This window comes from Fukomys damarensis, unplaced genomic scaffold, assembly GCF_012274545.1.
Source record: "Fukomys damarensis isolate Sample0158 unplaced genomic scaffold, DMR_v1.0_HiC HiC_scaffold_22, whole genome shotgun sequence".
In the NCBI taxonomy this organism is placed as follows: Eukaryota; Metazoa; Chordata; class Mammalia; order Rodentia; family Bathyergidae; genus Fukomys; species Fukomys damarensis.
The window spans coordinates 400,994-412,985 of NW_022900934.1; the positions used below are offsets into that span (position 1 = coordinate 400,994).

Below are 11,992 nucleotides of genomic sequence, written 5' to 3' on the forward strand. Positions count from 1 at the left end.
CTCCTCCCCTCCCCACCTTCAAACACTTTAATTCCATTTTTACATTTTCTCATACTGTTTTCCTTTTCCCTTATTCCCCTTTCCCTATCCTTCTCACTGTCCCTACATCTGAACCTGCTTCTTATTCCAAGAAGACCTGAGTTCTCAGTCTGTTTATAAACCAAGAAGCCAACAGGCCTTAGCCTTAGAAACCACCTGTGATCACCTGGTGAAATGACAGAGATCTGGCTGGGTGTAGTGGCGCACATCTATAATCCCAGTAATCAGGAGGCTGAGGCAGGAGGATCACCATGAGTTTTAGGCTTCATGGGCTACATAACGAACTGAAGGCCAGCCTGAACTACATAGCAAGACCCTGTCTCAAAAAGAAAAAAAAAAAAAAAAAGAAAGAAATGACAAAGATCCATCATGGCCTTGAGAGTTCACTGATCAGAACACCATCACAAACACCAACAGAAGCACCCTGAGGAGGACACACTAGCAAACAGGACACATTTCGGGCATCTTGAACAAATAGCCAAATGCAGAGAGCTGGTTCCTCTGTCCTGAGGCCCCTCCTTGCCCAAGCACACCAGGGCAGTGAGGCCAAACACACTAGCATGTGTTAGGGACCCTGCTCAGTGCCCACCACAGCCTGGAGGCCACACACCACAGGGTCTGCAGCAAACCCCAGCTGTCTGAGAAGACAGTACAAGTGATTTCTTGTCACAGAAGAAGCAAAAAAACAGAATCAATGGCCTTGTGTTTCCACAGAAAGGCAGGTCTACAGAAAACTGCCCCATCAAAGCAGCCAGGACTGGCTGGCTCACACCTGCTGCCGCAGCACCAAGGGCCACACTCCCCAACAGATTTCCACTCAGGATGCTCTGAGTAACTCTAGAGAAAGTGAGGATTCTCAAGATGACGTGAAAGAATGCTCCTCACAGGGACAACCCAGCACAGGAGACACTTGAGCTCCTTATAATGTTCTGTGGTGAAATGGGCATTTATAGGAAGAAACAGGCAGTAGCTCTCCACCGTGGTGCTAGGCTAGTGCTGTCTATCTCCATGGCAGTCCCTGGGAGCAGGGCCAGTGCTATGTGACCAGCAACCATCACCAAGCTTACCATGCACAGGTCAGGCAGCCAAAGGTGCTGTCCCTGAGCTAAGTTGTCCCTAAGGAGGGAGGAATGGTGAGTGCTTGCAAACCTAGTGGGAAATCCTATAGACATTCCTTGCTGACCACTCAGGGGTCCCCCGGCCCAGCTCAGCCATGGAGAGCAGGACCACATACATGGGCCCTCAGCCACAGTTGCTTGGGAGTGCGGCCAAAGCCAGAGCGGAGGCACATATAGGAGCAACAACTGAATAGTAGTCATGGAACTTTTACCAGGGTCAGAAACTGTTCAAAACAAGAGAGCTGGGGGGAAGGGGTAGATGACCTCACACAAAAGAGAGATAAAGAATTCATAGGCAGAAGCCATCCCTTCTGCTTGCCTGGGTGGGTCTTTAAGGGTAGATTCCTATGTCCTCACCTCTGGCTCAGCAGTCAAAAGGCAGACAGCAGAAAGCAGAGGGACCTGCCCACCCCAGCAAAGGTCACGTGCAGATTGGTCCAGTGGCTGGCATGGCCACGCCCAGGCTGTGCACCAGAGCCCTGGCTTAAGGCAGGCTGCCAGAGCCTTCAATTCCTCAGTATGCCACCTCACCCAGGAAAGGGTCTCACCTCATGTCTCCAAGCTTCTTGCTGATAGCAGAGCCCATGGTAGACAAGGCAGCAGAGGTCTTCTGTCCTGCCTGAGAGAGAGTTTCCTGGGTCTTCTTGTAGCTGGGAGGAAGACACACCAGTTAAGACTAACCAAGCAGCACAGGTAGGTACAAATCACTGCCAAGAAACAAAGTGCCAGGAGTGCACCCAAGAGAGAGGTGGGGAGGAGTCTGGTGGGCAGTAGGCACTGGCTGGGTTGCTGTAGAAGGGCAGGGCAGGGGTCCCTGCAGTGCAGAATCAACATGCTCCCAGCAGTTACAATCCCCCAATCCTTAAATGAATTTCCTCATCCTACAATTCAGATCCTGCATCTCTACCTCACCTTAAACTTAGCAGACTCTTCTATCTTACCCCAGGAAAAGCAACACCTATGGAATACAGAGAAAACAGCCCACAGAGGCCCAGGATCTGGTTTCACACCTGGCTAGGCAGTGCCACAACAGCAGAAGCCAGAAAAGTCAGCCCTCAGTTCCATTACTTAACAGGCCAATGCAAACTCAAAGCTTCCCTTTCTTCTTCTCCTGTAGTAGTTTTCTAAGGAGAAAACATGCAAGCTCCAGCCGGGCGTGGTGGTGCATGCCTATAATCCTAGCACTTGGGAGGCTGAGGGAGGAGGATCCCTGTGAGTTCCAGTCCAGCCTGGGCTACATAGTGAGTAAAAAAAAAGAAATGCAAGCTTAATCACAGCCTTGGAAGTATGTCACCTATGGGATGCCTTTTGCAGACAGGTGCCCTTACCATCCAGCACTGTCTGCACAATGTCCTTTCAGAACACAGGACCACTTGTTCTTATGTCCCTGCTACACAGTGCCAGAGTATGGTCTTGACCCACAGCAGACTGCCTGCCACTCCAATATCCCCACCTACCCCTCTGGTACCCACCCATCTGTGGGCACATTCCACTGAGATATTGCTGTATAACCTCAACATCAGCAGGGGTACAGGCAGGACATGAGGGCCAAAGAGACAGTCTTGGGCATGACATGAGAACAAACACCTGAGGTTGCCAGCTCTTGTCCAGCTGTCATCACAAATGAAAGACACGGCAATGTCCAACATGACTAAAGTCCATCACCAAAACCCTCATTCAAAGTCTCCTGGCTGAAGCACCTTGCTGAGCAAAGACAGAGAACCTGAGTTCAAGTCAAAGAGTAAATGGGACTCAAAAAAAGAAGAAAAGTAGATGGGAATCCCAACACCATGTGACATCACCAGGGCTAACCTGACATGCTTCCTTCCCAAAAACCTGGCTATGCATGTGGCTTCAGGCTGGCCTCCCAGAGAGATGAACCATTAATGTCACTAGGCTGCAGGACAGCAACAGCTTTTCTGAGCCATTCTCCTGGCAGAGGTCCCATGAGGGCTCACCTGCAGCCCTCCAGTACCCTCCTAACTCTAATGACCATCATCCAGCAGAAAGAACTGTGACCAATGGCAGAAACAGGTCTGATAGTACCCCACACAGCACATGAGGAAGGCTTGTATCCTCCTCCTGTCGCTGGCTGGCAGAACCTGCCAGAGCCTCACCCAAAGCCCTAGCTACCTGGCACACTTTCCTGCCAAAGCAAGGGAAGTAAGGTTAACTGCAAGCCGCAGATGATACCATGTAGAGATAACTAAGGACCAGCAACATTTAGTTGCAAAAATACAAATTCAGAACAAATCCTCAATCTCAATTTTCCCTGAAAAAACTAATATACAAAATGACAATAACACTCTGTGGTTTGTTGAAGTTTGAAGTCTTGGGGTCAACAAATCCCAGTACCACAAAAAAGGAAGAAAGGAAAAAAAAAAAAAAAAAAAAAAAAAGGAAAAACCCTCACCAAATCTCTATCTGTGCCCAACGGGTGCGGCTGTGGAAACGGACTCGACAAAAAGCAGGCATCCAGGCAAGCGCCTCCCACGTGAGCAGCTGGTCCCCAGCACTGTGAGCTACAACACATGCCCAGCAGGGTCCCCAGCCCACAGTGTTTCTGGGCATGGGAGAAGGTGCACAGTGTCACCTTCAGAAGCACAAGCCTTGAAGCAGATGCCCACAGCAACTCATACCTCCCACACAGGCTGGGGCTAGCAATAGGGCCCAAGCACGGTGTGGTGCTGACCTCTGCTTTCTCTACCTGAAGACTCACCCTGAGCTCATGCTGCAGCCCCACTCCCACTCCCTAGTAACCTAGGCGGCAGAGCTATCATCATCACAGGACAGGAGGCTGAGATCAAAGAGAACGATGGGGAGCAAGTCAGAAAGCTGGCTCATGGCCAGGCGTGGTGGTGCACGCCTACAATCCCAGCACTCGGGAGGCTGAGGCAGGCAAATCATTGAGCTCGAGACCAGCCTGGGCTACAGAGTGAGTTCCAGGTCTGTCTCAACTACATAGTGAGACCCTGTCTCAAAAATCAAAATAAAAAAATTAAAAAAAAAAGAAGAAGAAGAAGCTGGCTCAGAAGCACCAGGCTATGTCATCCTAACCACCTCCTCCTAGGCAGGTTATTTAGACCTTTTAGGACAAGAACCCAGAACAGACAGCAATTTCCTCCCACCCTCAGCAATCACGTCCATCAGCCAGCGCAGATCAGGCAGATATCCTTCCCCTGCCTTCTCCAGGCTCTTCCTCACACCTACACAGGCTGACCAGAGAATCAGCTCCCTGGCTGCAAAAACTAGTCTAGTGAGATCCACACCTGGGCAAAGCCATGAGTAGGGGCTTCTCTAGCCCATGAGTCCTCCCACTCCCATCTCTGGCTGATATTCTCTTTAGCTGTATCACCTGTAGCCTAAAGAACTCAAAGGGGAAAAAACAGTAAATAGAGTTTGGTCCACTCTTAGAAATGGGTTTTCAGCTAGTTCTACCTGTAAGAAAAATAAAAAGTAATGGTTTCACGACTCCACAGAACACTAGAGAAAAACAAGGTGACAGTTTCACAACCCACAGAGTATGGCTGCTCCCACACAAAGCAGTGATAAGCTAAGAGACCAGGGCACCAGGGTCTTAGAGAGGGTGAAGCCCACGGGGGCAGACACCCACACAGGATCCTGAGCCTTGCTCCCACCCCAGACATCAGGGTGCTGCTGGTTAAAAGGAATCTACAAACACTTGGATCAGAGAAGTCAGTGAGCTTGACATCACCTTCTCCTGCAAAAGCTCCAGGCAGTCAAATCCTGCAGCAGCCCATCTCCTGAAGCTGTCCAGGGCCATCATCAAACAGGCAGAGCAGCCAATGTCCTCAGCAACACCCCCAAGTAACACTGTCTGCTGGGCTGTCCGTGCAGAAAGGCCTCTGCTGTATAAGCTTCACCGTAACAGCTTGTTCACCAAGAGTTGAGGTGAGAGCCAGAGGAACAAGCCTTTGCAGGGAAAGGGGCAATCCAATCTACACCTCTACACTAAGCCACAGGTTTCTCTCAGAGGGATCAGAATTCTACATGTCCTGAGCTCTTTGAGAGATGATATGAGATCATATCATCCCAGCAGCCATTTGTCAGATGGCTCCAAACACACGAGAGAAATGAAGTCTTCTGAGACATATATACACATCTGGGGAGGTGGGTACTAGAGGTTGAATCCAGGGTATATTACCAGCACCCTGCCTCCTCTATTTTTCATTTTGAGATGGGATTACAAAATTACTAAATTGCCCAGACTGAGCTTGAACTTGCAATCTCCTGACTCAGCCTCCCAGAGTATTGGGATTACAAGTGTATGCCACCATGCCCAGATTCCTGAGACTATGTCGAGTCTGAGTCTGCATTGCGAGCCTGCCCAGCACCCTAACTGCATTGAAACATGTCTGCCCAAGGAACTTCGGCTCCCAGCAAAGTCAGTGCCTAGTACATCCCTAAAGACACCCCACCAGTGCTCCTCAAATACCTAGGGCAGCAGCTGGCTGATGAACTAAAGCGCATGAACTGCCAGTTTCCCTGCACCAGCCTCTCACGTGACATCAGATATCCCATGGGCATAGTGAGCTGGACTGGTCCCCAGATACCTTCAAGACCAACTCAGCAACATTTCCTTCTAACCCAAACACAGAAGGAACTTCAGTCTATGCTTTACAGCAATACATTTCTTTCTAAACAAGAAATGAAAAGGTCCCACAAAGAGATTATACCTCAACACTCTTCTACCCAGTTCAGACGTTACAATCAGGTAGAATACAGATAAACAACATGCTTTTATCTAGATTAAAGATCTAGCAGAAGTCGCTCTGAACTACAGCTCTGACAGGCACACAAAGTTGTCCCATACTTCAACTGTACTCTCCTGACATTCCACATGGCTGCCATACAGTGTCTTCTACACCACAGGGTACCTTTGATCTCACAAGCATGACTCCCCTCAGAAACCCAAGCACAGTGAAGCTCGAAGATCCCAACAAGTAGAAATGAGTCTGAAGGAAGGACAACAAACAAAAATCTGTCACCACCAAAATCAGACAAGGTGGTGCCACCCATTTTTCCCCGCTATTGAAAGCCAAGAGGGTCTTCCAGTCAGACACTGCCTGAGCCCAGCTTAGGCCTCTCAATGAAGGTGCCTGGGTTAGGCAGAGGAAAGCTTTAAGCAGGGTTCAGTGGTTGAGCGAATGTCCTTCAGCTACATCTCCTGTTCCAGAGGAGTTTAAACAGTAGTTTTATTTGTACTTGAGAGGAGAAAAATTGCTAGTAAACACTGAAATGCACTTGGTGCCAAGTGTGCACGGCTCTCTGCCCCAGGGAGAGTTGGGAGGAGGAGGACCAAAGGAGGCGCTGACGGCACAGGCACTCACAGGTCGGACTGGGTCACTTTGTCATTCCATTCTCCAAGTTTCTCAGAAGTTTTCACATAGCTAAAAACAGAAAGTTTGTGGTGAATATTTAGAATGATTTCAACTCAGGCTTCAAAGTATAGGTGAGATTCCAGAAGACACAAAGGAGGACCACCTGGCACAAACACCAGGGGCCAGCTGAGACACCAGCAGGGCAGAGCTGAACACTTCCTCTCCCACCACACCAACGCAGCCCCAGCTCTGTTGTTGGAAGGTGGCTCCTGGGGAACAGCACTTGTGGGAAGGCAGGATGGTATAACCCATGGCCCCAAAATAATCTGACAGTCACTTTTCAGAACCCAAAAGTCAGTGTCCTAAGGAGGAATATGGGGCTTCCATAGATGAGGATTATGAACTGCAACTCAATCTGCTCTTCTTCAGGACATGGCTTCTGAAAGCATCTCATCCTTCTACCTTGAAGGACATGTATCAATCAAGCGGAGCCAGGGACAGAAAACACAACTGCTCAAATTCAGGGAGCTAAGCCATGCATGGGTCAGAGGTTCTGAGCTGTGACAGTGTAATGTTCATAAGAAGGACTGGTGTCAAAAATGAATAAATAAATAAGAAAGAAAGACTGGGGTCCATTTCAGCAGACCCAAAAAGTCATTCTCTTAAATACCTAACTGATGCCCTCTAGAATATGGACCCTAAAACACCTTCTTCTTGTCAGTATCTGTTTGGCTAACTAGCTAGCGTGTGCAACACCTTTTTGAACACTGTAGACTCTACACTTGGAGTAAACTCAGGTACAGGCCCTACACAAGGACTCCAGGCCTTGGCTATCTGCGCCCAAGCAGTCTCACTCCATCGTCAATGCTATAGGACATCTCATCCAAAGCACTCACACTCTCCGTCTGCAAGAAAGAGGCACAGCCCTGGTGAGGGCTTTCTCCAGTCAACAGGGCTGTGCTCAGGATGGGGCTGGTACCTACGCAGTAGAGACCTGCACATCGTGCCAACTCTTAGACAGGTTCTGCTTCAGCTCGCCCAAGGCAGACAGGCCCAGCCTCCTTTTCAGCTCTCCACAGTGCCTCTCCTTGGCTGCCAGGACCTGGCGCAGGGTGACAATTTCTTCTTCCACCTGCAAAGCATGCAGTTGACATGATGAGACATCACTACTGTAGGAAGTGACCACCATTCTTATACATGACGCAATCAAGTTTCTTAGAATTACTACCTTGGAACACCCAGCTTATAAAAACACAATTCATATTATGAACTGCATCTACAGCAATAGCTGCTGGGTTTTTGCTTGCTTTGGTACCAGGGATTAAACTCAGGACCTTGCACTTGTGAGGCAGGTGGCAACACCACTGAGCTGAATCCCTCATTGTTTTTGAGACAGTGTCTCACTATGCAGTTCAGGCTGGGCTTGAAGTCACCATAAAGCCCAGGATGGCCTTGAATTCACTATGATCTTCCTGCCTCAGGTACGTGCCTCTGCACCTGGCAACAGCTGCTGGTTTTATGTGGCACCAGCACCCTGACTTCTGGAGAACTGTGCACTCCCACCCCAGGGCTGCCTCCCTGTCACTGTGCCTCCCCAATCCCAGCAGTCTATGGAGTCTCAGGCTTATCTGGTAAGGCCTGCAGAGCCCTTCCCTGGGCCTTAGTATCAGGAAAGAAGCACCTTTTCCCTCTGGGCTCTGGGTCTAAGCTTGGACATAAGAGTTGGAACTGCTGGGGCTGTGGATTTAGTTCACTGGCAGCGCACCTGCCTCATAAGCACAAGGTCCTGAGTTCGATCCCCGGAATAAAAAACAAACAAACAAACAAACAAAAACTAAACCAAAGAGTTGGAACTGCTGCAGCCAAGCCGTGGCTGGAGCCGTGGGGGAATTCCCTATGTAGAGCTGACAGAACTGTAAGTGACCAAGTGACAGAAACAGCCTTTATGATATCTATATTTGTGAGGTCAGCTCCAGGTCTTGGCAAAAACCAGCTATGGCCAGTGTTGTGGCAAGCACATCGGTAATCACAGCACTGAGGAGGCTGAGGCAGGAAGATCGCCATGAGTTCAGGACCAGCCTGGGCCACATAGTGAGTTCCAGCCCAGCCTAAACTACAATGAGACCCTGCCTTCAAACAAAAAAGACAGGGAAGAAAAAAAGAAATAATCATAGCTGAACAAAATAAAACTATACAGCAAACTGAAATTTTTAAGTAACAGAGAACTTTTTCACCTTGCAATTCAACTCTGAAAGACACCTTGTAGTTTCAACTTCTAAACCCACGTATTCTTAAATAAAAGCAAAGTCTCCATGGACCTCTTGCTACTTTTCCCTTAATCTTCTTTAAATCCAGAGACATCTTTAAATGTCCCCATGTTCTGAAATCTGCTTGAGTCAAGGCCCAGCTATTCAACTCACTCTGCTCAGATCTGGGCAGAGTACTTACGAAAGGGCTGGGGGCGGCAGCAAGCAGAGTGAAGTGAAAGTCTCGTAGGATAGTTTGAATAAAAATTATGCTTGGAGGTACATAAAAGCTCTTAATTATTTTACTGTTAAGGGATCATTACTTAAAGCTTACATGAAGCATGTGATCTTAACAAAAAATAGGTACCATACACATATACACACGTATAAATCTCACCACTATTTTCAAAAGAAAAATTAAGATCTAGGGAAGGCAGATTCATAAGGTCTCAAAAACAACTGATTTAGCTCAGTGGTTCCGCCTTCCTCACAAGCTCAAGGCCCCAAGTTCGATCCCCGGTACCACCCCCCCAAAAAAAACCCTGTTAATTGTTAATCTCGATAGAAAAAAAATCTCAGCTGGGCTGGGGATTTAGCTCAGTGATACTGTGCCTGCCTGGCAAGTGCAAGGTTCTGAGTTCAATTCCTGATATCAAGAAAAAATATCTTAGCTGATGGCATGCTCAGAGAGGCCATCCCTGTGCGGATACAGTGGACCCTTGACTTACAAACTCAATTCGCTCCCAAAGGCTGGTTATAACTCAAGGGTCAAATGAAGGCTCAGGCTTCTCTACACAGCCTTCAAAGTCTCTCTTCTATACACAAGCAGATCCCAGTGCTCTTAGAGAGACAGTGGTCCAGGATTTCTCAACCCCACACAGGAAAGGATGTTAAAATGTACCTTCCAGAAATCTTTAAGGGATAAATCTGTATCTGAGATCATCTAGAAGCACAAGCAGCCAGCATCTGGGTCATAACTCAAGACTTTGGTTGTAAGTTCAAACTAAAATTCCGGTAGTAACCCATGTTGTTCGAAGGTCAGGCTAGTAGTATCTTAAGAGTACCCTGTATTCTTTTCATGGCTGCTTCCATCCCAGGTAGCTGAGCCCACTTCATGGAGGTAGGCACAAAGTGATGGCCCTTTAAGGGGTGAGAACACAGAGCAGCAGGCAGGTGGCCCACCAAGATAATTCCTCCAGAGCACAGACAGTAGTCTGGTCCCTCATTAATCCAAGACAGCCTTGAATCTTGGTCACCCTAGGACAGACCACAGCACCTTGGCGAGCTCTGTCCTGAGCTCCTCCTCTTCTGCCTCCGTCAGACCCTCCATAGCAGGAGTCCGGGCAGCAACACCTGGGTCAACAGGGACATCAATCATGAAGTCAGGTAGCTGACCTTTGTTAGGAGAATTCAGGTTGATATCTGCCAGAAACATAATGAGGTCAGAAAGTGTACATTAAGTTATCAGGAAGTAAACAGGGTGGAGATTACCCAGGAAGGAAGGAAAGGCAGGTAGTCAGGGAGAGGGTGGAAGGGAAACCATGGAGACCAACATCACCTCCCAGACTTGTGAACATGGTCTGTGCAGCTATCTCTGAAGCCACCTGAAAAGCAAACCCAATACCAATTGTATTGCTGGGGCACTAGAAATGCTAGCCAAGGTAGTCAAACCCTACCTTGACAGGTTTCTCCTATCAGAATACTGTCTAAGGCAAAAAACTCTTGCTACAAAGAGAACAGCCCAATACAACAGAAATTCAATTTTTTAGACCAAAGGAACTTAATATGGCAAACAACAGCACAAGCAACACTTTCCACTCAATTCCTCTGGCAGAGACATACTAAAACAAAATACAAGTAACGTGTGCTAGTCATCCAGCCCCTGCAAGAAATCAATAAAACAAAAATCCCCTTTAATCTCATCCTTGATCCTTATCCCATAGCCAAGAGACTGACAGCACGTGCAGAAGGGGAGAGGGAAACACAGCCCCCACACACTCTGTCATACCACATCGGGTTCACATTCCTGAAGTGATTATTTTTCTTCACATTAAGTACATCTTCCTGGCTCCACTAAAAGCCTAGAAGATTCCATATAAAGAAAAACATTTTGTCTCAATTCTTTCCAACACCAAACATATGACTACTCTTCAGTACGTTACTTCTATATACTCAGCACTGAAAATATCTTCTCTGTTGGGAAGAGGTACATGCCTATTATAACAGTACTTGGGAGTCTGAGGCAGGAGGATCACTTTGAGTTCAACACCAGCCTGGTCTACACAGGGTTGAAGGCTCAAACAGGCGGGTGAGATCCTGTCTCAAAAACAACAACAAATATTTTTCCTCTTCACCAGTGCTTTCTGTGAATAAAGAGACTTACACTGATGTCTGCATGTTCCAGAGTAAATTAAAATAAAAAGTATAAAGACTGGAAAGAAGAAAAAAAGTGTCTTTAATTTTAGATAAGTTTGTCAACCATACCAATTCTGAAGAGTCTATTAAATACAGATCACACTGAAAACCAAAGATGCTCTATTTAAAAGTAGCTGGCTGCAACTTATGCCCTTGGTATGGCCTATATCCCAGGACTTATGTATTTTTTAGCATTCAACAGATGTTTAAGGGGGGAAGGGAAGTAAAAAAATTAAAATGTGTTATGTACATGTGCCACTTCCCCATGATAAAGGTAATCATTAGGTACTGCAAACATGTACTAATAAAAAATGTTGGGCGAGGGATTTAGTTCAGTGGTGCCACCACCTGCCTTGCAAAAGCAAGGTCCCGAGCTCGATCATTGTACCAAAAAAAAGAAAGAAAGAAAAGAAAAGAAAAAATGTTTACTAAACAAAGTGTATCTAGGGCCAGGGATTTAGCGCAATGGTTCTGCCACCTGTCTCGCCAGTGCAAAGTCCCAAGTTCAATCCTCGGTACCAAAAAAACAAAACAAAAAAAAGCATATCTATTTTTTTCAAAGCACATCTATTTTTAAAACTACCTTTTTAACTGAGACCAATCTACATGATCTTACTTCATCACATCTATCCACTGTGTTGAAACTACTCAAGGGCCAGGGATTTAGCTCAGTGGCACCACGCCTGCCTGGTAAGTGCAAGGCTAACTAAAATCAATCCCCAGTACCAGAAAAGAAAAGAAACGAAATGAAACAAAATGAAACTACTCAAATTTCAGTGTCTTGAACAAGTCTCTACAAATTTTCCCCTATATTAAAAAAAAAAAAAAAAAA

General features: G+C 47.1%; 1 protein-coding gene across 10 annotated transcripts in view; it reads right to left on the reverse strand.

The window, feature by feature from the left end:
• Positions 1-11,992, reverse strand: part of Tpd52l2 (TPD52 like 2) — a 19,985-nt gene that overhangs the window by 5,285 nt on the left and 2,708 nt on the right. For 4 of the 10 annotated variants that reach the window (XM_019208840.2, XM_010633382.3, XM_010633383.3 and 1 more), the window contains exons 2-5: positions 10,022-10,167; positions 7,483-7,631; positions 6,509-6,568; positions 1,706-1,807 (exon numbers count right to left, since the gene is read on the reverse strand). In XM_019208840.2, coding sequence (XP_019064385.1) covers positions 1,706-1,807; positions 6,509-6,568; positions 7,483-7,631; positions 10,022-10,167 — 457 coding nt within the window. Of the gene's footprint in view, positions 1-1,701; positions 1,808-6,508; positions 6,569-7,482; positions 7,632-10,021; positions 10,168-11,992 lie in introns of those variants that run through there. The other 6 variants (XM_019208839.2, XM_010633384.3, XM_010633386.3 and 3 more) reach the window with 4 other exon arrangements.